Source organism: Coccomyxa subellipsoidea (genome assembly GCF_000258705.1).
Source record: "Coccomyxa subellipsoidea C-169, whole genome shotgun sequence".
NCBI classification, from domain to species: Eukaryota; Viridiplantae; Chlorophyta; class Trebouxiophyceae; family Coccomyxaceae; genus Coccomyxa; species Coccomyxa subellipsoidea.
The window spans coordinates 17,318-40,938 of NW_005178040.1; the positions used below are offsets into that span (position 1 = coordinate 17,318).

The window sequence follows — 23,621 nt, forward strand, 5'->3', positions numbered from 1 at the left end:
GATTGTTATGCTGCAGTGCTTGGTGTACAGCTGCCGCATTCAGCCGCGCCTGACTCCTGCCGATGTGGCCTCACTCATCGACCTTTTGCACCACCTTGTGCTGCGCACTCGAGGTACCCCTGACCCCACCAGTGTCCTCATTGTCCCGCCTTTATATGATACCAAGCAGATGCGCTGTGGTCTTTTCAGTTCTCTGAAAGTCTTGCAAAAATGAGGCATGTGGTGTTTGTCATGAAGGTCGTGGTGCTGGAGATATGGCCAGCTGGCAGCAGGCGGGCATTGTGCTGGTGGCGCTTGTCTCCACGCTGCTGCCAAAGGAAATCCCTGGAGGTCTGGATGATGAAGCTGACGACCAGCTGCTGGGTAAGATTCAGAGACCCTGCAATGCACAACGTCCTTCTGACCGGCATTATCTTCGGATGCTGTGTTAAATATAGCCTGCATGATGTCAGCATGAACAATGCACTGCAGGTGAGCTGGCGGCAGAGCCGGAGGTGGCAAAGCGGCTGGACAGCACTGCTGTTCCGGGTGAAGGATTCATGGCTGTGGCCAGGCTGGCGTGGGGCCTTCTGCTTGCCCAACATGGCCCAGCCACTGCAAGGGGTGAGCCCTGCTGTTACGCTCCACAGAGGACGCACTCTTTCTCTGGACAACACTAGTGCATCAAATAGACTGGCCATCCTTCTTTAAACACCCTTCATCTGATGCAATCACTGACCTGTGTGCTTCACTGTGGCATTGAGCACACCGTCATCAGGCAGGATGCAAGGGTGTGATTTAAGTTCTCTGTGCAACGTGCAGAGAGGGCGGCGAACAGCATAAAGCAGGCGTGCGAGTCGGGGGCGCTGCACTTCCTCACGTCCGGCATCCTCAAGTCGGTGCCCTTTGAGGACGACTTCCCTTTCCAGAAGGAGCTCTATGCGCAGACGCTGCACCAGCTGCTCATGACCTTCCTGGATGCTGAGCCGGGCCGGTGAGAAGTCGTCTGCCCACTGCCTGTTGCACTCAATGGAGCAGTGCAGAGGGGCACAAGCTGATTTGCATGGCACACCTCTTCAGTTGGGCGTGTCCCTCCTTCCTTCTCTGCTGAAAATCTTGAAGACTTCTTGTATTCATGAGTCATGGAAAACAAGGTATTTACCTGCAGGGATGAAGTGGGGGCCTTGGTTGCTGAGAGCATGGCGCGCATGAATAGCAAGGGCACACTCCTGGTGGCCAATGGCGCCTCTCATGATGCCCTGGAGGATCTGCTCAACGCCGTTGCTGCCGTCTATGATGTCTTCCCAGACCTCTGGCTGGACCAAGAACTCCGGTGCGTCAATACGTAGCCCAGATGTCCTGTTTCCAGTGTCTTGCCACAATGTGGCATTTTTCCGCACGCAGTCCACGGTGCACACTGCAGACTTACAAATGACGCCATGGTGTGGAGTCTTCTGACCAAGCATCCGGTGTGTGCAAATGTAATAAGCTTCGTTGATGCGCAGGTATGATGTACTGGGAGAGTTCATGGAGTACATAGCGCGCAACCCAGTTGTTGGGGAAGTGCCAGCTGTCCTCGTGGCATACCTGGGCGTTCTCACATCCCTGGCCTCTCGCCCAAAGGGAGCGCAGGTGCTGCCCAAAGAACCTCTTTCTAGTGTTCGTCAAAGACTGCTTCATCAGACTCTGGGGTTCAGGATCAGCTGGAAATGCCGAGTGCAATGGGTTTGGTGTGCAGGTCATGTTTCAGCAGCTGAGGGCGGGCAACACCTACAGCACCATCTCATGGAAGTTCTTGTTTGATGTCATGAAACAGTACTGTGCCCGCTACACGGCAGCATCAGACCAACAGGTACGCCCCGGCCCATGACTTTTGTTCCACCTGCATTTGCTGGCTGATTATTTGTGTTATATTTATGCTGATCTAGCTTGGTGGCCCCACCTGTTGTTCCATTTTCTGACAGTTTGAGCAGAGACACGCATGTTGTGAGGGGATATTTGCTGAATTTGATGTTGGATTCAGGGGGTAAATGATGATGGAGCAGCGGCCGGGCGCACTGTCGATGCCATTGTGCCAGAGAACGATGCGCAGGGTCTGTCAGCATACCTTCGCTTATTCAGGTGAAATTAATGACTCGTAGGGTTTCTTGCTATCTCATGGTGGTGTCTCATGTAGGATCAGCATGGTTGCGTCATTCTGTCAAATGGCACACTTGTGACAAGCATCGGTGAAACAATTGATGAAGGCGGCATCATTATTTTGCAGTTGATTGAAAAGGCATAGGGGGCGGAAATAGCAGGATTGCACCACAGCCAATAGTTTACCCAACACCGATCAATCTGAATTAGTTGAATTCTTAGTCAACTCTTAGTCAAATTCTTGCAGGCGCGTGTTCCAGGAAGGTGCCCCGGCCGACACCCTGGCATGGACACACGCTCTGGAGGATGAGACGGGCGCAGTGCCCCTCTGGGAGATCTTCTTCCAGCTCATGTGTCACCCTGTTCCCCAGGTACACCGGTTCTCTCTGGCCAGTCATCCTTAAATCAGAAAATCCCAACTCAAAATCGCCTTATCAAACCCAAGGCGTTGTTGTAGGCCTCCGTTGTATGGACTGTGGACAATCCTCTAGACTAAGACCTACCCAAATGCCCTGGCGTTGAGAAGACCAATTATGTTTTATGTGTCCCATCCTGCGTACCCTGCGTACAGCACAGATATGGTTTAGCACTGCTGCGCAAAAGCACAATAGTGCAAGTGTGGCTGACAGGAAGTTAAGGCCGCGCTGGACGGCGCCATAGCAGCGTTTGCGCGGCGGCCGGAGCTGGCGCCGTCTCTGTGGGAGCGGCTGCTGCAGGCAGTGGTCGTGCAGCCTGCTTCTGCAGAGGACAGCTTGATGGGCCCTGTCGCACGCTATGACATCAGCTACCAGCTCAATGAGATAGAGGTGTGCCCTTTTGGATATCTTAAATAGTTGGTTGGAATCATTGTTGGTGCACTCTAATACACCTGGGAGGCTCTCCTTCCTCCCTGCATGGCCCTTGCTCATTCTTCATGTCTGCAATTTCTCTTGGTTAAAAATGTAGCCTGTCTCAACATCTTCATGCCATGCACAGCCCCGCCTTCCCTGCAGACTTCCGTGCAAATGTGTCTTCGACACCAGTCTTAGCTGTGTTGCCAATGAAATATTGTTCTGATGTAACATTGCATGCCATGATTGCAGTCGCGGGCAGAGGAGTACTCGGAGACAGTGGCCTTCGTGAGATTACTCAATGCGCTCATGAAGGCGTCTGGAGCAAACATTGCTGCTCAGGCCCGGCCCTACAGCCACTTGGCGCAGTTTGTGCGCGCGGAGGTCCTCAGCCAGCTCCATCAAAGGGCATACAGGTACCCCCACCAATTTTATGCTTTTCTCCAGTTGCGCTAAATTGCAAACAAGTTGATCCCTATGCATGCCACTCTGGTAAGAGCAAGCTGTTCATGGTTCTGCAGTATGCAGCAACGTGCAAGACGAGAAAACTTATGTTCTAAGCAATGCTTGAAACTGGGGGACAAGCAGATTTTCTGCACTATTTTGCAGTAACAGTGTGCTGCAAATGGTGTTGTACAGATGCATGCCTCTTGCAAAAGAGCAAGCTGTTGTTGCTTCTGCAATGTTTCGCAGTATGTGGAAAGAGAAGAAGTTGTGACCCCACATGGAATACTGGCGGTGCAGGCAGCAGAGGCAGAAGTGGGAGCTGGCAGAGGTGTCCCTGGACCACCTGAGGCTGTGCCTGCGCGCGCTGAGCGCCACATCAGTAGCCACCTCCTACGACAGCGCAGCACCTCAGGCGCTAGCGTCCAGGCCACCAGGGGTCATCGTCATGATGGACCTGCTCGGTATGATCCCTTTTACAGGACATTCTGCCATGGCACTAAGATTGATGCAGTGACAGTGGCCAAGCTGCACAAGGCTCGTTGAATAGCATGGTTCGCAGATAACAGTGGTGGCGGCAGCTGATCATCCGCACATCTTCATTCTGAATGTTGCCCGGGCACCGTGCTATGCAGCTGAAACACACAGGCTGCAAAATCAACATGACCACAAGTGCCTAATGAATGTGAATTGTGATTTTTGGTCATTCCCCATAAGGCGAATGTCCTTTACGATCGGTCAACCTGGTACGGTTAATCTCTATCTTTTGCCCCTTCCTAATGCCATGTGGCTGCTCGCCAGGCGGCCACGGCAGTTGAACGGAACGCGAGGCGCAGTTTAGAGGCCTTTCCAGGGGGATTGCCCCATTTTGGCCCTTGATTATCTCGAAATATCTCCCTGGCGATTGGCTTTACGGGCCTGCGACTGGTTCTGCCCCCCAGCTCGCGTATGACCTCGTGGCCGCCCGCGGGCGCTCCCACTTGTTCCTTTTGGCTGTGGGCTTGTGTTGGAATTAAGTGTATCCCTGAAACCCTAAACCTAAATGGCAATGGAAGAAAGAGCACTGCCTCTGTGCAGGGCAGCGAGAAGCGATGCGGACAATCGAGACGATACTGGCGGGGGGTGCGGATCAGCTGGCGGCAGAGCGGCAGGACACCGACTGGGGCGCAGCCAAGGAGGCCGCCGTGCTGGCAGCGCTGCGCCTGATTAGGACGGCCTTCGCACTCGACACAGCTGTGGTGGCCGCCCTCAGACAGACGGAGCTTTCGGGTGCAGCAGCTTTGTCACTGTCTCACTGTTGTCTCTGGTTTGCTTTTATCTATTATTTAGCAGTTATGGCCATTTAGACAGTAATTCTGCCACACTTACCTTGCACCTGGACATGCAGAATTGTCTGCACTGCTTCAGCCGGTGCACATCGACCTTCTGCACGATGAGTCGGCTGCACGGCTGCATGGAAATGCTGAGAAAAGACCCGCTGTTGTGACAATAACCGCAGAGTTGCTGATCCGGAAGTTGTGGGTACAGGCTTCTATGAGACGCTGGATGGCATAATAAAGCGCGACAGGCGGTGGCTGCCGTCGCTGCTGGACTATGTGTGCTACGCGCCCAACCCCGCCATCCAGGCGCAGGCGGTGCACATCACCCTCACCCTCAACCAGCGCCTGCCGCAGCTGCCAGACCTGCTCCTGCAACCCATCGCCGCAGGTGCTCCCGCGCGAAATACAATCACATTACCTTTTATATACCTTGTTATTCACATTTAGAGTCTTAAAAGAGATCCATTGCTATGTACGGCATGCAAGAGTTGCGCTTGACATCTGCTGGCTTTCCTGCAGCGTGACACTCAAGGGTACAAGTCAATGTTGGAAGGAAGTCCTCCCCAAGTGCAACATCTCATACCGTAGTCTGATAAAGAATCTGCCGACTGCTGCCTCCCTCGCAATGTGGCATCATGGGCAAGAGTGCTTGCATGGCGAGCTGGCAGCTTCCACTGATACAACTCAGATAATGACTCTGTTGCGCCTGCAGGCAAAGTGCCGCTGTACCTGCGGCTGCGGGCCGGGTTTGCTGCGATCCTCCAGGAGAGTCTCTTCAGCCACGGCGCGTTCTATCCCACAGACGACGACGACGACGCTGAGGAAGCAACCACCGGCAGTGACGGCGCGGACGACGAGCGCGCGACGCTGGTGCTGCAACTGCTGCTGGACTCTCTGGATGCTCCACCGCCAAACCTGGCGCACATCCTGCTGGGCTTTGATGTAGAAGATGGCCCTGAAGGTGTAATCTCATTGCGCTTGAAATGCTTGGGCCATAGCTTGGCACATGTGCTGTGCAGGCTGTACCTTTCTTCGTTGCAAAAATGCATGCTAAAATGCTGCTGTATTGGTCATATGCATGGAGGTCCCTTGCTGCAGGGAATTTATTTATACCTAACCAGACCTAGATATAAATACCCGCTCGCTAAGGTTCTGGGGTCTTGAATGCAATGCTTTTAGTTTCCAGGGTGGTGAACGTGATGCGCTGGGTTTCAGGGGTAGTGAACACGATGCTGGACCCGCGGCTGCTCTACAGCTGCATGACGGCCGCGCTGAAGGGTGCGCAGTCCGGAAGCCTGCCGGCTGCGCGCCCGGTCGCGTACGAGCACCTCATCGAGCTCTTTTACCAGCTCGCGGCTGCGCCCCACACCGGTGATTCAACTCTGGCGATCCTCCGCAAGGTCCAGCTCGTCGCTCTGCAGCTCGACACCATCGCCGCCGGCCTGTCATCAGATCAGGTACTTGTTCCTGCAAAAGGCATACCCTTGGACTAGGAGCGCGCGCAACGGAACCTGTAGCCTTCTGCTTTGTCGATGTATGCAGCAGGTTGTACGACCACTGCCTGTGGCTCAAATCATCACAGCGTATCGATGGTTACAACCCGTTTGGTATGAACATGAACAGCCTTACTTTGGGCATGTGTATTGTTATTTCACCGATGGTTCCACGCTACCGGCTTCATGGACCTGCAAAGTACACATCCATCTTGGAATAAGGAACTAGAACCGGATGCGCAGCATGCTGCTGGTCCATGCATGGTACATGCTACATTTCCCAGTCCAATGGTCCTGTTCCTGATAGTTGACGTTGATAGTTGCAATTTTTAAAGTAAGGCATGCATGCATCTGATTGCTGCTTCTTTTCCCCGCGTTCAAAATTGCAACATGTGTGGTGTGCTGTAGGAGAGTGCTTGAGAGTTTTGGGTGTGTTGCAGGCAGTGGTGAAGGGGGCAGCGCTGCACCAGTGCGCGTGGCTGCTGCACATAGCTGCGCTGCAGCTGCACAGGGCTGACATGGCGCTGCCAGCTCACAGGGAGGACTGCCAGACGCTGCTGCAAGCGTTCTTTGGCGTACCACAGGATTCTGATGGCGATGGTGTGCCTTTGTCCATGGCCCTTTTTTTGAAGAGCTCGTGTGTGGTCTTCACTGGAATGCTGCTCATGCCGATGGCTCCAGTTGAGTTGGCAAGATTATGGGAAGTTGTACAGATTCAACGTTTTGAATTGATAGTAGGTAAGACGATGGTGTGGAAGTATACAATGCCGTCTGAGCATGTGCATGCTGTCAGGGATGGTCGGAGCGCGCCAGAGCAACGTGTTTGCCATCCTTGAGGCCGCCTCATATTCCCTCACCCAGCCCCAGCTGAACTCAGAGGTCAGCGCTGATGCCCGGCGCTCCCAACAGGTGACGAACATTGGTCAATAGTTGTGAGGGTTTAGGATTTATCAGGATTTTCCTGAATGCATTTTGACTCCCTTTACATCTCCTGCTTGCGCTTGTTTAGGGTTGGAAGCCACTCAAATCTGTCTGCAAGCATTCTTTTTTTTTCTGGTTGCTAGCATGACTGACATCGCTTCAATGCTTGGTCACGTGCGCTTGTTCAGGCATGGTGGCCATGCATTAAGCAAGCATTCAACTTTCCCAAGGTGGTAAAATGACTAATACCGGTTCAATGGTTTATCACAGAGGATGGACATTGATGGGCTGATGGCGAGCACGTCACGAGTATTGGAGGAGGGAGGGGTCAGGACGCTGTCAGAGCACGGCTACCTCTGCTTCGATATCCCTGCACTCTCCAGCGCACTGCAGCTAAAGTGAGCCTCCATATCCTTGCTGCTTGCATGGAACTTTTTAAGCAGCCTTCATGGACCTCCCAGTCTGTGTTCTGATATCTTGCCCATGACTGTGGGGCGGGGCGTCCATACCAGCGAGTAGCATAGTGGCGATTGTAAAACCTGCAACCCTGCAGTCCAAAAAGGTTATCGTAGCAGATTTGGGGTCATGCTGGCGTTAAATTACCAGCAGCATGATCAATTGGATCGGGCTCCCCGCAGAGTTTCTGGTCTCTAGCTCTCAATGCGCAGACAGATTCCCTCACAATGGGCTCTTGTTCCAGGCAGAAATCAACCTTCTCTGCGCTGTGTACTATTTAAAGTTTACATTGTGTGCCGCAGGTATGTGGAGCAGGAGCAGGACAGCAGGAGGTATCCTGGGGGGCCAGGGCCGGGGGCACTGGAAGAGCTGAGGGAGGCATGCCGGGGGGCAATGCGTTATGCACAAAAGTACAACGCCTATGTGGAGGAGTGCGGCGGCCAGGCCGCCCTCATACACGCATGGCAGGCCTTCATCGAGATCACCTTCACCCGCAGGTGAGTTCATTTGCATGGCGCTAATATGAACGGGTTGTAGCTTCCCAAGGTACAAGCCTGAAGGAGGGGTCCTTTCAAATTTGGCAGGGAATGAGTATTGGCAGTCGGAATGACGTGTAGCACTACACTTTACACATCAGTGCATTGATGTGACTAGATGTTCGTTCGGCACATCTATTGTAGGGCTAGTTCTCAACTTCCTAGAATGCCAGCAAGCTCTGTTCCAAGCAGAGCGTTTCTGGCAGAAGTGAGCTTGATGATTGCACATGTTTGGCTGCAGGTATGAGCTGCTGGAAAGCGTGTCTCCCAACAGGCGGAGCGGCGCTGCGGAGGTTGCAAAGGAGACGCTGGAAGCCGTCATGGACACTGTTGCTCGTATCCTGCCCACTGAGGCTGCCCGCCTGGCCCCACCACTCTGCAAGGTGCCTCATGTCTCTTCTACCCAACCTCTTCTAAACTTCCATACCCCTTAATTTGATGATCAGGTGAGTGCAATGATTAATTACATGCTGTTTCTGCCAAAGGCATGATGCGTCTGCAGACAAGCTGCGGTTGAGGCTGCCATAACCCTTAACCCATTAGACTCGCCAGATCTCAAAGCAAGACCCATTCAACCGTGGGCACCATGCTCAGTGTTTACAGCAGCCCCCGTCAGCTGGGGCCGATCTTGACATTGCGGTGCCATATTTATTCTTCATGTTTGCTGTGCAGGTGGTGCAAACTCTGTTGGTGAGGCTCCAACAGGAGGCACAGAGCGGCCTGGGTCTGACACCCGACGCCAGTGCAGGTGGGTGTTGTAGTTTCACAATATCTCAAGCTCACAAAGCTGCCCACATTGTGGCCATCCTGAGCACTCTGCCCATGGTCGGATTGGGTCTTGCTTGTATCTGGCGAGTCAAACAAGGGGTAGAATGTGTGACTATCATCTGCAGGATGCCTGCAGACGCATTTTGCCTCCTGGCAACTCCGCAGGACATCACATATTATGGGGGTTTCCAAGTGTGTCATGTGCGATTTCATTTGTTGATACTGGAACACTTCTTTGCACTTACTCTGCAATGTTTCAAGGTTGAATCTGATTAAATTTGGGAACAATAGATTGAGACGGACTTAAATGTCATAGTGCATTTGGTGCTGACTTTGCCACAATTGTTGCGCTGCGCAGCACTGAGGCTACCGGCGCAGAGCCATGCGATCCTGCGCCAGCTGCTCGTGCTGCTGCGAGAGGGCCAGAAGATGGAGGCTGTGCGCATCCCTCTGCTGGGGTCCTTGCTGGCGTACCTGCAGGCCACGCGTGCGCCCAGGCTTGCGCATGCGCCGCCCTCGCTCTTCCAGACCCTCTTGCAAGGTGTGTTATCTTTGTGTATGCAGTTGCGTGTCTGCTGTGATAGACAGATCTCAGCACAACCACAAGGTGGCAGATTAGTAATGGCGACATGACGAGGGAATGCAGAGCATTCCTGCTGAGTGCACAAGGTGCAGATAGGGTGTATCCATCAGAAGACCACATTCATGCTGCGCAACTGTGAGCTCCAAGCAAGCTGTTGACCTTGCACCTGGCGTTTGAAGGACAGGTTTATCAGCCAGTAAGCGAGCAAGGATGTTAGGATTTTGTGATTGGAGCGTGCGCTGCTGTGCAGATGCTGAGTCATCTGCCAACGGGGCGCTGGCGCAGTTCGACGACACCCAGTCAGAGATTGAGGCGGGCAACGCAGCACTGCTCCAGGACGCTGCCTTCCTCATACCCCTCCTGGCCACTCAAGCCACAGCAGCAGCCGTGCACCCGGTAAGTGACTACACTTCTGATCATGCACGAGTGCAGTTTTGCGCTTTATGCTATTTGTTGGCGTCCAATTGCTACACTTCGCATTTTGGAAACCATGCAGACACATGCGTATGTGAGAAGTGAGACATGTACAGGCCTCACCCAGGGAGCATGCTCTTTGACACTAGGACAAAGTGAAATGACACCAAGTTTAAACTTGTTGGGGAAGTCTGCCATGGAATGATCTGAAGATATGTGTGGTGCAGATGGCGCACACACAGGCGCTGACAGTGCTGCTGGCGCTGCTGGCTGCCGACCCTGGCGAGGTCATCTTGGACTCCATCTATGGCTCCGGCGTGGCCAACCGCGTCCTCATGGACTTGGTGGACTCCCCGCACACCACCCTGCTCCAGGTGAGTTTTTTGCTCTGCACACCCCTGACTGCCCATCTATTGTATCTGTTTCAATCCTGTCTGGTTCTCCTGATCAGGACGCAGTCTGGCCCCACCTGGAAAGATTGTTTTGGTGGTATTTGTTGAGTTTGGCATTTTAATTCGGAGCATACAGTGCCCAGAAAGTAGCTCAAGAAAACTTCTGGTGGTTGATATTATGATGAATGTATAGAAGTGATCATTGTATTGTATTGTTATCACATGTTTTCCGGCCCTCGGGGACTGGTACGTCAAGCAAGTGGTGTACGCCGACAAAATATCCGCCATTGACTGCCTGCAGGAGAAGAATCCAGTAAGTGCCAAACTCACAACAATCCAACATTTATGGGTGGGTTGGCTGCGCACAGGTCCCTCCAAAGGCGAGGGCTGCGCTGCATGTGCATGAGGCCCAGCTGGCGCTGCTGCTGCGGCTGCTGCGCAGCGCGCTGCAGGCCTCTGGTGCCGGCTCCGGCAGCGGCTACCGGCTGGCTGCCGTTGACATCATCAATCAACTCACCCGCTGCCAGGTGCGCGCACTGCTGCGCCTGCAATCAGGGCCATTTGGTGTCGTGTGAGGAGAAATTTGGATGTCAACCATTCTTGTTTTCAGCACATGCCTTCATCTTTAGTAGTACAAGCAATGCTCAGCTGTCTGCAGTGGAAGGGGTGACTCTTCTTCCCATGCATCACTTTCCTGCTTTCTACATTACTGTCAAGGGATGCTGATTGCAGATGACGGAGTGAGTCTTGTGTCATGCACGACATATTCTACACATCACCCGGCTACTGGACGCGAAATTAGCCTAAGTGAAAGTGCAATGACTTGAGTGTGAGCGGGGTGAATGTGTGCGACAGGCCATTGATCTGCAGCCAGAGGAGCCCAGGGCGGGACAGCGCCACTCTGACACCACCTCTCTACGCGTGAGGCTCAGCCGCTTCAACACAGGAGTGCTGCGCGTGGTTGCAGCCGATGTGGCCGGTCTGCCTGACAGCGAGCAGGTGCCGCCACTGGACCCAACGTTGTCATGCGCCTGCAATCACTGATTCCTCTGCAAGGTCACAATGCAATGCTGTTAATGGCCGCCTTGCAGTCTGACTCACATCTCACTTGCAACTCTGTAAAGCTGCAGCCAGCGCAATTGTCCCATTGATGTCTCCTGGTGGGTTGCATTTTTGCACTGCCCGCGTGCGTGACATGCAACTTTGGGATAAACATCCGAACCAGATTAGGAAGTGGCAAATATTGACCAGAGCACATGTGGGCCCCGCCAGCTGTCTTTGCTGGCAGGGGGGGGATATAAATAGTGTGCATCATGCCCACGGTTGATTTGGTCTTGCTCGGATCAACCGTGGGCATGATGCACACTGTTTGTGACACCTGCAGCTTTTCTGCAGACACACCTTGCCTTGTGGCAGGAAAATGCATTAATGCTAAATGAAGACAACGTATAATGATATTACGCCGCAGGCAGGTAAGCTGTTAGTAAACCATCCGCAGGGTCAAAATTAGTTTATTTAATCAGGGTTCTAGAATCATCATTACAGTAGTAATATGTGCGGCATGTGTTCAGGTGAGGCAGGCGGCTGCCGGGTTTGTGGAGGCTCACGGCCGCACGCTGGAGCGTGTGTTGACCGAGGCGGCCAGTGCGGGCGCCAAGGGATGGCAGCCGGGCGAAGCTGAGCTGGAAGCTGCCGCGCTTGTGCTGCAGCTGCTGGCACGGCTGGTGCCCTACCACCAGAAGCACCCCTCCAGCACAGCCATAGACCTGCGCCTCAAGGCCTACCAGTACGCTCCCGACATTCCTTCCATTTCCCTTGCCAGACTGCCTGTCACTCAGAGTTGTTGACAGAACAATGGGGGGGTTCCGTAGGAGGGCGGGGGCTCTTGCCCAAGCCCAGTAGCTAATTCTTAAAAATCCAGAAGTCGTCTCAGGTCATGCACCAGTGCTACGTAGTCGCATGTACACTGGAGCTCTACTTTCCTGCATACAGCTAGTAAGGAATCCTCACAGAATCAAGTTCAGGTGACAGAGTCAGGTAACAGGTTGTGTAATCCTTGACCTCAGTGCATCTCCTCGGATACAAAACATGATTGGTGCAAGTAAGCATGAGGACAAGGTCAATTGAGATTAAAAAGATCTTGCAATATCTATACCGAATATTTTGGTTTCTGTCAATCACAGGCTGGCGGTGCGTTTCTTCTCACTGGACGAGCAGCGGCAGAGCCCGCTGCTGACCGCCGTGGAGGCCGGCCGCGAGGGCCGCCCCAGCATGCCTCTGGCCGAGTGCAGGAGCCTAGACAGGCTCACCCTCCAGGCAAGCCTCCTTCACATGATGTAATTTTGAACTTGGGACTCGTCAACTCTGCTGCCCACGCAAGTGCCTCTTATCTGTGTCCGGCATTTTTCCAATCCACTGGCCCTCAGCTTCCCCACCGATGCTTTAATGTTAAGCAGAGCAAGCTGAATCCTAGGGGTGTAGTGGATTATATACAATGATCAAGGGGAAAGCCAATGCCTGATTGCACTTGGTGGGTCGGTTGGTGTTTCAAGGGGTCCAGCAATCCAGGTTCCTGGTGAGAAATGATGGCCTCCTTAAAGGAGATTGTAAGAAGCATGTTTCGTGATAGCGTGTGGTGGTTGCATGCAGGTCCGCACGCTGCAGTGTGCACTGGCGCGCTATCTGCAGGACTTAGTCAGCAGCGATGCAGTCACTTTTGTCATCACTCAGCAGACCGGCTTCCAGGACGGGGCCACGCCGACCCTGCTCCTCATGAAGGACCTCATTGTCCAGGTGAGCTGGCCCCATCGACATCACACCGGTTTCTTACATTCCAGCATCATGCTTGAGGTGTCAGAATTCTATTAATGGCACCTAAACTATGGCATCGGGCCATGAATGGGCGGTCTTTTTGTGATTTACATATTGCAACATTACTGATGTTTACTCAAGGCAATGCAACGCACATCCTTGCTTTCATCTCTTTTGCTCTGGGGTGTCAGAAGAGGTGACCTTGCATTGCTTGCTCAGACTTTCCAACCTTGGGCACTTGGTTTGCAAAGACCGCCTAGGGCACACTTGGGATCGCTGTAACGTTCTCGAGGGTCTTGCATTGAAGTGGAATTGATGGCATTGCAGTAACGGATGTGTAGACAATGTGGACATGTATTAAGTGTGTGTTTGGAACCTGCTGCGCAGGCCTGTGACGGCCTCTACAGCGTGCTGGAGCAGCGGCGGAGCCTGCTGAGTGCCTTGAGCAGGGCACATGATCCAGTGGCTGCAAGCACCAGCACAGCCCTGCAGGTGTGTTTTGGTCGATTTCTTATTCCTGTATAAAAAGCTCCACTGCTGTATGTGGTGATAGATAGGATGGCATTCTTGTGTCTGTAGTAGGCTGACTTGGATTTGGTTTGCAATGCAGCTTTACACAGGGCCTGCAGCAGAGGAGGAAGCCCCTGCACTTTTTGGCTCAAAGCTCTCCAAAGCTGCTTTGGCCAGGGCGGTTGCACTGGCCGAGAGGGAGGTGGGTTGTTCCCTCTGCATGCCATACACCTTGCAGAGCTCGAGCATCACAGGATTGCCACTGTGCTGTACTTTACAAAAGCTCCTATTTGACACCCTTCTGACATGTTGGCTTGCAGGTGACCTTGCTGCTTCACAGCACAGAGACTATTCTCGCAATAGTCTTCTACCACCTTTGGCAGAAAAGGGCAGAAATTGGCTCTCAGAGGGTGAGGCCCTGCGCATTGCAGATTTGTCCATCATGCTCGATGACATTACTGCCCTTTATCTCGAATGGCAGAGATTCTTATTCTGCTGTATCGCAACTGAGACTGGTGCTGCCTTTTGCAGGATCTGGAGAATTTGAAGACCAGATTGGAGCCTACACTTGACCAGCTTGAAAGCATAGACGAGGCGGTTGTGGGTGCAGAGCGAGATCTGTCATCTTTACAGCTGCTCATTAGGAGAACAAAAGATCAGCTTCTCCACTGAATGGTGCCCTGTTGGTTTGCCTGAAATTTGTGTGCACGATGGGTGACCATTCCTGAATTTCATGAAGTGCTGCGCATTATGAAGATGAGTGAGTGAGAGTGCAATATTGCACGTATTACAATCAAGTTTATGTGTGCACCGTCCACACTTCGTCTGTGTCCTGTATACATCTCAGATTAATCCACTGGTCAGAAAAGTGAAGTCTCAGAAGAGGTTCAGCTCGTCAATCATCAATAAGAGTTCCACAAATGCCATTCCACAAATGCCATTTAACTACTACGTCAGAAGATGCGTCTGGCATCAACGAGCCATAGCACAGAGCGCGGTACAGATGCAAATAGGGGTGGACCACTTGGTGGCCCTCTGCAATCTCAGCCCAGGGCTTCCGAGATAAGGGCAAATGTGAGCGATTTTTCACACATTACGTTCCAGGAATATCTTGAATTCTTCCTTGATGTTTTCAAGAATAGTCTCAATGCAGTGTCCAGGCAGCTATTGTGCTGGCCACCGTTTTGGACAAGCATCCGCCATCTGCAGCACGTCAGTCAATTCAGTCACGTCAGCACGCCAGTCTCCTTACAGACTCGTAGTGAGAATGGGTTCATCAGGAAACTTCTTTGTCGGTGGTAACTGGAAGTCCAACGGCAGCAAGGACAGTGTCAGCAAGTTGGTCAAGGATCTGAATTCCTCCAAGTTCCCCAGCGATGTCGATGTCATTGTGGCCCCCACATTCCTCCATTTGCCGTACGTTGTTGACAACATTGATCCTCGTTACCAAGTCAGCGCGCAGAACTGCTGGGTGGGCAAGGCAGGAGCCTACACTGGGGAGGTGAGAAAGCAATATCCATCGTCACATCGCCATATTTTTCGAGAGAAGGGGGCGCACAGAATGTCTTCGGAACATATATTACAATGTTGTCAGCTACATCCCAGCTTTAAATATGCAACAGGCAAGCAAGAGTGACTTGTCTTGTGCTCCTATGGCAGATTGCCCCAGAGCAGCTGCTGGATTTGGGCCTGCAATGGGTCATCCTGGGCCATTCAGAGCGTCGAAGCCTGCTGAAGGAGAGCAATGAGTTTGTTGGCGAGAAGACCGCCAATGCCCTCGCTCAGGGCTTGAAGGTCATTGCCTGCATTGGTGAGACTCTTGAGCAGCGGGAGTCAGACCAGGTAGGCTTTCAGATTTCTTGCGTTAGCCAATTGTAAAAAAATAATTTGCAGCACGGGAAAGCATCATTGTGCGAGTCTCCTGATGGTTCCTGCCTATTGGTGCGCAGATTTATGATGTACTTGATGGCCAGCTCAGTGGCATCGCGGACCGCATTGCAGACTGGGAAAATGTCGTTGTCGCCTACGAGCCTGTCTGGGCTATCGGCACCGGCAAGGTATGTGCAGATCTGCAAGGCTGTGTGTGCGCATCTTATTGGGTGCTAGCTGTAGTGAGGGAAGCTTTATAATCCGTGGTGGGGATATGCATGCAGGTGGCAACACCAGACCAGGCACAGGAAGTGCATGCATACATCAGGAAGTGGCTTTCTGAGAAGGTTTCCTCAAAGGTGGCAGGAGCCACCAGGATTATCTATGGTGAGCAGCTGCATTTGTACTGCTGCATCATGGATATTTGATCAGAGCTGTGATGTGCACAGTTCGAATGTATTTCAAGACATCTTTCAGTACCTGAGCTTGCCTGCTCTGCATTTCAACAGGTGGCTCGGTCAATGACAAGAACTCGGCGGAGCTTGCTGGGAAAGAGGATGTGGATGGATTCTTGGTGGGCGGTGCCTCGTTGCAGGCAGCCTCCTTTGCCACAATTTGCAATGCGAACGCCAAGGTTGCCGCTTGAATATGATGCAGCAGATCAGACTTTTGTGAGTGGCTAGCGTTGGAGACTCTGTGCGTGATTTGTGAGACTACCCTGATCCATATGAGCGATCTAGAAAGCGCCGGCTTGAGGTCTGTGAAAGATCTGCCCGTGCTGACTTGTACGATTACCCACGGCAATGTGGCGTGCCGCTGTGGCGCCACATAATGCCCAATGCGATATGGTGCAAAGCTGAGCTTGCCAGCCCACAAGTATGCAACAATTTGCAATGTCTCCAGGCTTGCAACTTATGTAAAGAGCCAACCTCAATATATTTGCCTGATGGCTTTGCCATACTTTACAGCATGTGAACTCGATGCCGTTCTTGCAGCATTCGAGAGATACTATCCTGTGCTAGCCCCGGATTCCCATCTGCAGCAAAATGTCTGAGGTGCGGTAATTCCAGCAAGCTGCCAGGGAGGCTTGCTAAGGTGTTTTCACGCACATCCAAGTATTCTAGGTGTTTCAGACTGTTCATGCGTTCTGGCAGGGCCATCAGTGCATTTTGGCTAACATCCAGGTGCCGCAAACTTGGCAAGCTGCACAAGCTCTCTGGAAGGCTTTGTAGCCTGTTGTTAGCCAGGCTGAGCCACTCCAGAGCTGACAGGCGCTCCAGTACACGGCTGAGGCGGCAGATGCAGGCCTCTCCCACTTTCTCACACATCAGGTTGTTGCACACCAGGTCCATAGATCTGCTTAGGTCAAGTGCCTGCACGTGAACGTCTGGTTCAACCACCCCATATGCTTGCAGCATTTCACACTTATAGCATCAACGTGGCTTTGAATGTCTCTGCAATTTTTGTCATGTTTGGCATCTGTGGCATGGTCTTACCTTGACTGCACTAGGGTCACGTATGGCTGCAGATATAGAACGAATTGTGCCTTTGCCGGCTAGAGAGGCTGCAATACTGCGGGGTTGCAAGACCATCCAGGCAAGTCCGGATGCTCTCAGAAGGTGTGAAGCAGGTGACTGTGATATCACATGTCTGCAATCGAAATCAGAACGTGAGGATGTATAGTGGTGATATCTTGCCAAAGGGTCCAAGTGAAGGAGGCCAGCTGATGGACGCTAGGCAAGCAACTTCATCTTGCTTGGAAGCGATGACTAACCAGATGAGATCCTCCCTTCTCCTTCTTGCCTCGATCTCTTTGAAGACCTCCCGCAACCGTTCTTGATCCAGTCATAAAGCCAAAGATCACAGCAGGCAAACTTTGATGAATCGCAAGGCTTACAAGGCGCAGGTTCCCGTGAGCAATGCGCAATGAGATCAGGCGGTTTTACACTCGTTGATGCCTTACAACGGTATCCTATTGTAGGGTATAGAAAAGGGCAGTGTCATTGATCGAGAACAGATTTCTGCTGCATTCATTGAGTGGGAAGCGATAGTGCTAGGACTGGACACCAAGGGAAGCAGCACTACCTGGTGACTTTGGAAAGAGCATCAGCCTGAGAAGGAATGGCAAAGATGGGGGTGAAGGATCCAGGCGGTAGCATTGAGAAGAAGGGATTCTCCTCGCGCCTCCTGCAGATGAAGTTCATGCAGCGGAAGCAGGAGAAGCGGAAAGCCGAAGAGGTTTTTGAGCAGGTAGAGATCCTTCTCGGCAGGCAGGAGCCAGACGCACAGAAAACATCCACAAAAGCTGATGACAGGTGCCAGTGCTGATTGATTGCACTAACGTGTCTGTCAATAAACAGGTTGCAGACCCAAACCCAGAGGATGCCGAGTGGGTGGCTGAAGGGTCACAGAGGGGTTGCATCCTCGTTTACGAACCCGACCCGCCGCCCGGAGCATTGCTGGGGCGCATGGGGTTTGGCGGCTTCAATCCTGACGCTGAAAAATTGCAGGTACTTCCTTTGGATGCTTGTCACGCGCCTAACAAGTTGTTTGGCCTTATTTATGTGCACCTGACTAAAGCTGATAGCGTCAGGCCTTTCTGGCGCTTGTGTATTGAGTCCATTGGATTACTTTCCGCAGAAGGAGGCTGAGGAGAGGTTGCAGGCTGCCAAGGCAGGAAAGAGCGACACACCTGTTGTGTCTGATCTTGACATGGCCAGGAGTATGGGGCAGAGGGAAGACAGGGTGAGCTCCATGCGCATGCAGAAAAAGAAGGTCCGAAGGAAGTGAGGTGACAGCTGCGCAGGCTGACCTGCTCCGCACTAGATTTATATGCAGCCAGTGCCTAGACAGATTGTGTCAGAATTTCTCTTCATAGTGAGACCAGCCGCAAGTTACTGTGACTGCTTGAGGCCTCTTGAAGTAGCAGCATAGCCTCCAACAACGGAAGAGATATCAGATGGCCCTTCATAGTTCAAAATTTGGCAGCGGGCTGATCCATAAATTGGCTCGGTGTGTTTCACATCTGTTTAGGTTCAACAAGTGTGTGCCATGTTGAAATGTTGCAACATTGATTGTGCATGCATTGATCAATGCCGAGTAATTGATGGCCATTTGCCGGCAGTCTATTGCATCGTAACAATGTTGAATTGTTACCGACATGTCACAGCAAGTGCATCTTGCAAGACTCTCACACATGCCATGTTCGTGGTTATTTGCCATCTTGTTTGCTACAAGCCAAAGCATGCCTGCCACTCTTAGTAGTCAACCTATTCTATATGTACTGTACGGGCGCACGAAGGCTTAGCCATGCAACAGGCAGAGGGCTTGCCACACTCCCCATCAAACATCTGCACATCTCCATCTAGCTAACGACAATCAATAATGGTACATCCGCCCTTCTAGCCGGTTCTCTTCTGGGTGTCCAAAATGGCTGAAGATATGCATGGCCTGAATATCTCATTATACCCTTCAAAACCATCAACATTGTTATTGTCAACCCTTGAACGCCTGACGAGCGCACTTGCAAGGTCAGGAAGCCTTGATATTTTGCACTCCCTGGGTGCTCCATAATGCTCCCCCCAATATATTGCTCGCGTTTTACCACCCCGGGGTAGTGAGGAGGTGCTTGCCATGCCCCTTACGGGATGATACCTATGCAGCGTGGCATGCATGACCAGTCTCTCCACTCCGGGCCGGGACCTGCTAGGATGAAGTGCACATGACCAGCTGGATCCACATGCGCATGGCACCATCAAGACCCAAACCCCACTTAGCGCGAGGGGAAGTTGTCAGCAACAGCGGCACAATCACTTGCATGCCGAGCTCAATGTTTGTCCCCATCCACAACAGCCCATGTGGGTGCACCGTGTGGAATCTTATGACCTTGCACTTGTTGCACCACACATAATCTAGCATGCCTGAAGTGCTTGAGAGGATCCCCAATTGTATCAAATGTGCTTTGCGCAGCATCATTCCACGAGGAAGCACCGCGCTTACTTTTGTGGCGAGCCATCTCTCAACAGCGCTCAGAGGAAGACCTCCTGTGCCTTGCCGCTGGCGCTGACGTGGTCTGCCAGGAAGGCGACCATGTGCAGCTCCTTGTTGAGCTCTGCCACTGCGCCCGGCGTCTGGCCGTCCGCGTTCTGCGCGTCCGTCTTTGCGCCCGCGTCCAGCAGCAGCTGCGCAGCCTCCTTCCTGCCGTAGCCTGCGAGTGGTGAAACAACCCTTCAGACAACCTGTCTGACCCTCGGCAAAACTCAGGATGTTCCCTTGCATCCACACAAAGGTGGACTGCTGTTTCTGCTTGAGTATTTGATGTGTAAAATGCATATGCTACTGTGAGTGAGCTTGCATTTTGACATGTTGTTTGATTGTCGGCTCAATTTCTGTGAGGCACGGGGAGTGACTAAATCCCTTCAGTACGTCTGCATTTCTAAGTGTGAAGGCGGAGACATGCAGTGAAAGATCTTCTGGAGCAGGCCACTTTCCAACACACTACAATGCAGCACCTGCAGCATAGTAGAGCCCGGGGCTACCGTGCGCGTCTCCCCGGCAGACCAACGACCCCCATGGAGCTGCCAACAGGTCTTAAAGTGGTAGTTATAACTAGTGTTACGTACCTGCAGCGTAGTGGAGCACGGTGCTGCCGCGCGCGTCGGCCAAGTGCACATCGGCGCCGGCGGCAAGCAGCGCCTTCACGCATGGGATGCGGTTGAATCCGACGGCAACTCCGAGCGGCGTGATGCCGCGGCCGTCCTTCTCGTTGACATCCGCTCCCTCCTCCATCAGGCGCTTCAGCGCCGCCTCGTCGCCCACCTTGGCCGCGTCGTGCAGCGTGCTCGGCAGGCCCTGCATTCCAGGAAAAGCCCAGCCAAATCAGAACGGACTCATGATGTGTTGTGGCTGTGCTGCAGCAGGGGCTCATCCGCGAAAACATGCCAGTGTCAAATCAGCTGTGCCCTCACTGCTGAGGGCTTTGCTGCAGCCAGAAGTAGGAACAATGTCCCAGACTCTTGGGAACAGACCCCCTTGCACCGTGCAGCGTGATCAACAGGCCCTGTACCGGGAGACAGACAAGTGCCACTGCATAAGCTTCAGCAGTAGCAACTCGACCAAAATCCCTGCTGCATATCCCCTCACTTCAGGCACAAATATGGTATGTGTCTCGCACTCTCTTGAACAAGTCCTCTCCAAGGATATTGGTCTTGCTCTCTTAGTAATCACTGCAGATGTTGATCAGAATATGTGTATAGTCTCCTGCAGCAGGCAGATGCATCTTTTTTAACCACGTGCGCACCTTCGTGTTTTCCTGCTTCCTGGGCGGAGTGGCCGGCCCGAGGTTCATGGCGGACATCTTTTGGGAGATCTTACTCATGAGGTCTGTGTCGTTCCAGTATTTTTCCATGGCGGCCGCTCCGTTGGCCTCGATGTCATCAAAGATGGGCTTCAGCTCTGGGTCCTCCTTCAGCTCCATCATCTTTGACATCTGCTCTGGACTCCTCTGGCCGGAATTTTGCTGCAAAGCGCACTCAATGAAGCAACATAAGAATACTTGCATGGTCACACGGCTGTAGGTCTACATAATTGAACAAGGAGGAAGCTTGGGAGAGTTTGAGTTCGGATGCGCCAACCGTTCAACAAATTACTTCCAGTCCCTTTGCTTACCTTGGCATCAAGCAGCATCTGAGCCATACCAGGGGCCTGCAGCATCCTGTGCGCTTGCTCATAGGACTGCTGGGCAGCTTCAGGGTTGGCCTTCAGGTACTCGATCACTTGCTTTGCAATCGCAGGATCCAAGTTTGGGGGCACGGCCACGGGAATCTGCGTAACATGCAACGTTTAGCAAGGCAAAAATAGCAACAGTTGCACTTTACACAAGAGGCGATTACCTCTCGGTTAGATAATTCAGACGTAGTACAGAGAGGCTTGGATATGCCCGCTCTCGAAGGTCATACCTTTTGCCCATTTGGAAGGGAGATGGTGTCAGAATTTGAACTCTTTTTAGCCGCGCTCGCCTTCTTCCCGTTTTTCGTTTCTATCTTCGACTTTCGTGAAGCTTCTTTCGAGTCAGGTTTAGTGCTCATCGTTGCGCGCGAGGTGGGACCCCCTTTTGCGTTTCAGAAATTTTACACGCCTTCAAAAATGTTCTAGAACAAACAGATAGGTGTTTACAAGGTCGTAATACCTGGAAACAATTTGATCGCGTGGATTTTGCAAACTTGACAAAAGATAAGGCTAAGATATCTTACTGATGCCACGTGGAAGCTGACCTGTCGTTGTGTCGTCACTGCATGAGAGGTGGCGATCAATTTTTTTCTAAACAGCAATCTAACTCGAATAACAAAAAATATTAGGAGTCTTTGAATTTGGTGTTAAAGTGCTACACTTTTGTCAGAAAGGGTGGGAAAACACCATCGCAGTCGTAGAAGTTGCGGCAATGGAAACAAGCGCACCGACTTATACATGTTCGGCTCTGCACCCCAATGCCCAATTGTGTAATGCACTTGCAACGACGCGACGGTCATCACATAAGAGGAACAGCCTGCAGAAGCAGAGACTATGGAGTAGAAGACCGTGCAACTCCCCACGCATGGGGTCGGCTAGATGCAGCGCATTTACCAATGGTATGGTTAGATTAAATTGCCTATCAATTTCAAGCGGCTTAGAGGCATTGATAGCATAATGATTTGAGAATGGCATTTGCCCTCTGCAGACAGCGCACACTATGCCAAGCAATTGGAAGCCTGCGAGGCAGCTGGGGACTGGCTGAAAGCCGTGGAGCTGCTGGCAGAGGCAAGCTCCCCTATCCTTTTTCATTTTCATTCCGTTCAGCCTATCTGAAGCCCCAAATACGCTGACAATGATTGGCCTGCGGTGCGTGATCCTGGCATCCTTGTAGTTCCGCAGGTGCGCGCTCTGAAGCTGGAGCTTCCTGGTGAGGCCTTTGAGCCGGCGGTGAGGCTGTGCTCCCAGAGCGGGCAGTGGCAGAAGGCGGTCAGCATCCTCGAGCAGGCGCAAGCACAGGGCAGCATCTCCGGTCCCACAGCCATCGCTGTGTTCACCACCCTCCTGAGGGAGCGTCAGCCCAAGGCCGCCCTGCAGCTGCTGAAGGCACGGCAACTACCTTGCCTCTGACAATGTATTAAGACATCCAGTGTTGCCTACTGCCACCATGTAGTCAAAGCTGGAGGCGTAAGCAAAGACCATCTCCGCATTTGCAGCCATATTCGTGGAGTTGTGGAGATCTGAGCTCATGTCTGCTCTTCAAGATAGCAGCCAACAATCAACCCAGCATGTCTTTGTGCCAAGGCAGGAGTGCTAAGCATGCAGTTCGATCTCGCAGTGCCTCACTTGAATTTGATACTACAGGACATGGATCAGAGGTGGACTGAGGGCGACTCCGAGGCAAGGAGCCGGTGTTACAACATGGTCGCGCGCACATGCGCTCGAGGGGGGATGCTGGACGAGGGCTTAAAGCTACTCAACTACATGCAGAAATCCGAAGTGGCCATCAACCGTGACACGGTAGTTATTGACCACCTTGCAAACACATACTGGATAAACTATGGTCACATTTTGCGAGGGAGTGACCAGTACAAGCTTGTACTGGGTACTCCCTGTGTGGCAATTGTGCTGAGCCAAAAATCTGGCCATGCATGGGGGATACATTCACCACGTTGGCAACAGGGTTGGTATTGATTTGTCAGGGGGCCATACATCTGGCTAGATATAGAGCCTCCTGGACTTACGGGGCCAAGGGTGGCTTATAAGGGTTGGTGGGGGTTGTCGCAGTATGAAAGCCTGGCGCTGGCGTGCCTGCGAGCGGGGCGGGGGGACCGGGCAGAGGAGCTTTTTGAGGAGAGGGACTACTTGTGATGTTAAGGATGTTGTAGCCGTTGAGTTTGAGTTTGAGTTTGAATTTGAATTTGAATTTGCAACACATCGAATTTGCAACACATCGTTTTGAAGTAACTTTCTGTATGTCGAAACTGAAAGCAACCAACCAGTCAGTTCGCAGCATCCTGGCATAATTGTTTGAAATGTTTGGCCTGTCGCAGTCCATCATGAACAGCAGTCTTATGGCATCTGGTGTTAACTTATTGAACAGGCACAGCCTATGCGCCTAAATGAACCATAGGCTGCACATGGCATGCC

General features: G+C 52.4%; 4 protein-coding genes across 4 annotated transcripts; all 4 read left to right on the forward strand.

Moving 5' to 3' along the window:
- Positions 1-254: 254 nt before the first annotated feature.
- On the forward strand, positions 255-12,614 carry COCSUDRAFT_83609 (hypothetical protein; the record flags this gene model as incomplete). Its single annotated transcript, XM_005650721.1, has 23 exons — positions 255-363; positions 472-528; positions 802-973; positions 1,148-1,277; positions 1,718-1,831; positions 2,748-2,924; positions 3,201-3,364; positions 3,693-3,856; positions 4,470-4,661; positions 4,780-4,828; positions 4,960-5,099; positions 5,424-5,672; positions 5,927-6,168; positions 7,993-8,078; positions 8,359-8,500; positions 8,790-8,865; positions 9,244-9,426; positions 9,719-9,864; positions 10,125-10,256; positions 10,682-10,845; positions 11,201-11,273; positions 11,846-12,060; positions 12,458-12,614. The coding sequence occupies 23 exons, from the start codon at positions 255-257 to the stop codon at positions 12,612-12,614; spliced, it is 3,333 nt and encodes a 1,110-aa protein (XP_005650778.1).
- Positions 12,615-14,736: 2,122 nt separating this feature from the next.
- COCSUDRAFT_32333 (Triosephosphate isomerase) lies at positions 14,737-16,396 on the forward strand. Its single transcript, XM_005650127.1, has 5 exons — positions 14,737-15,096; positions 15,255-15,437; positions 15,545-15,652; positions 15,749-15,851; positions 15,974-16,396. Exons 1-5 carry the CDS (start codon positions 14,863-14,865, stop codon positions 16,108-16,110), a joined length of 765 nt encoding a protein of 254 aa, XP_005650184.1. The 5' UTR covers positions 14,737-14,862; the 3' UTR covers positions 16,111-16,396.
- Positions 16,397-17,332: 936 nt separating this feature from the next.
- Positions 17,333-18,634, forward strand: COCSUDRAFT_52525 (hypothetical protein). Its single transcript, XM_005650128.1, has 3 exons — positions 17,333-17,714; positions 17,825-17,974; positions 18,105-18,634. Exons 1-3 carry the CDS (start codon positions 17,586-17,588, stop codon positions 18,252-18,254), a joined length of 429 nt encoding a protein of 142 aa, XP_005650185.1. The 5' UTR covers positions 17,333-17,585; the 3' UTR covers positions 18,255-18,634.
- Positions 18,635-21,822: 3,188 nt separating this feature from the next.
- On the forward strand, positions 21,823-23,578 carry COCSUDRAFT_32335 (hypothetical protein). Its single transcript, XM_005650129.1, has 5 exons — positions 21,823-22,090; positions 22,180-22,259; positions 22,374-22,577; positions 22,836-22,991; positions 23,259-23,578. Exons 1-5 carry the CDS (start codon positions 22,057-22,059, stop codon positions 23,340-23,342), a joined length of 558 nt encoding a protein of 185 aa, XP_005650186.1. The 5' UTR covers positions 21,823-22,056; the 3' UTR covers positions 23,343-23,578.
- The last annotated feature ends 43 nt before the right edge of the window (positions 23,579-23,621 follow it).

Bases quoted from the DNA above. Each gene is read 5' to 3' on its own strand.
- COCSUDRAFT_52525 (XM_005650128.1), top strand. From the start codon at position 17,586: ATGGCAAAGATGGGGGTGAAGGATCCAGGCGGTAGCATTGAGAAGAAG. The intron at 17,715-17,824 runs GTAGAGATCCTT...GTCAATAAACAG, and splicing joins CCGAAGAGGTTTTTGAGCAG to GTTGCAGACCCAAACCCAGA. The intron at 17,975-18,104 runs GTACTTCCTTTG...TACTTTCCGCAG, and splicing joins CTGACGCTGAAAAATTGCAG to AAGGAGGCTGAGGAGAGGTT.
- COCSUDRAFT_32335 (XM_005650129.1), top strand. From the start codon at position 22,057: ATGGGGTCGGCTAGATGCAGCGCATTTACCAATG. The intron at 22,260-22,373 runs GCAAGCTCCCCT...GTAGTTCCGCAG, and splicing joins CCGTGGAGCTGCTGGCAGAG to GTGCGCGCTCTGAAGCTGGA. The intron at 22,578-22,835 runs GCACGGCAACTA...TTGATACTACAG, and splicing joins CCGCCCTGCAGCTGCTGAAG to GACATGGATCAGAGGTGGAC.
- COCSUDRAFT_32333 (XM_005650127.1), top strand. From the start codon at position 14,863: ATGGGTTCATCAGGAAACTTCTTTGTCGGTGGTAACTGGAAGTCCAAC. The intron at 15,653-15,748 runs GTATGTGCAGAT...ATATGCATGCAG, and splicing joins GGGCTATCGGCACCGGCAAG to GTGGCAACACCAGACCAGGC. The intron at 15,852-15,973 runs GTGAGCAGCTGC...GCATTTCAACAG, and splicing joins AGCCACCAGGATTATCTATG to GTGGCTCGGTCAATGACAAG.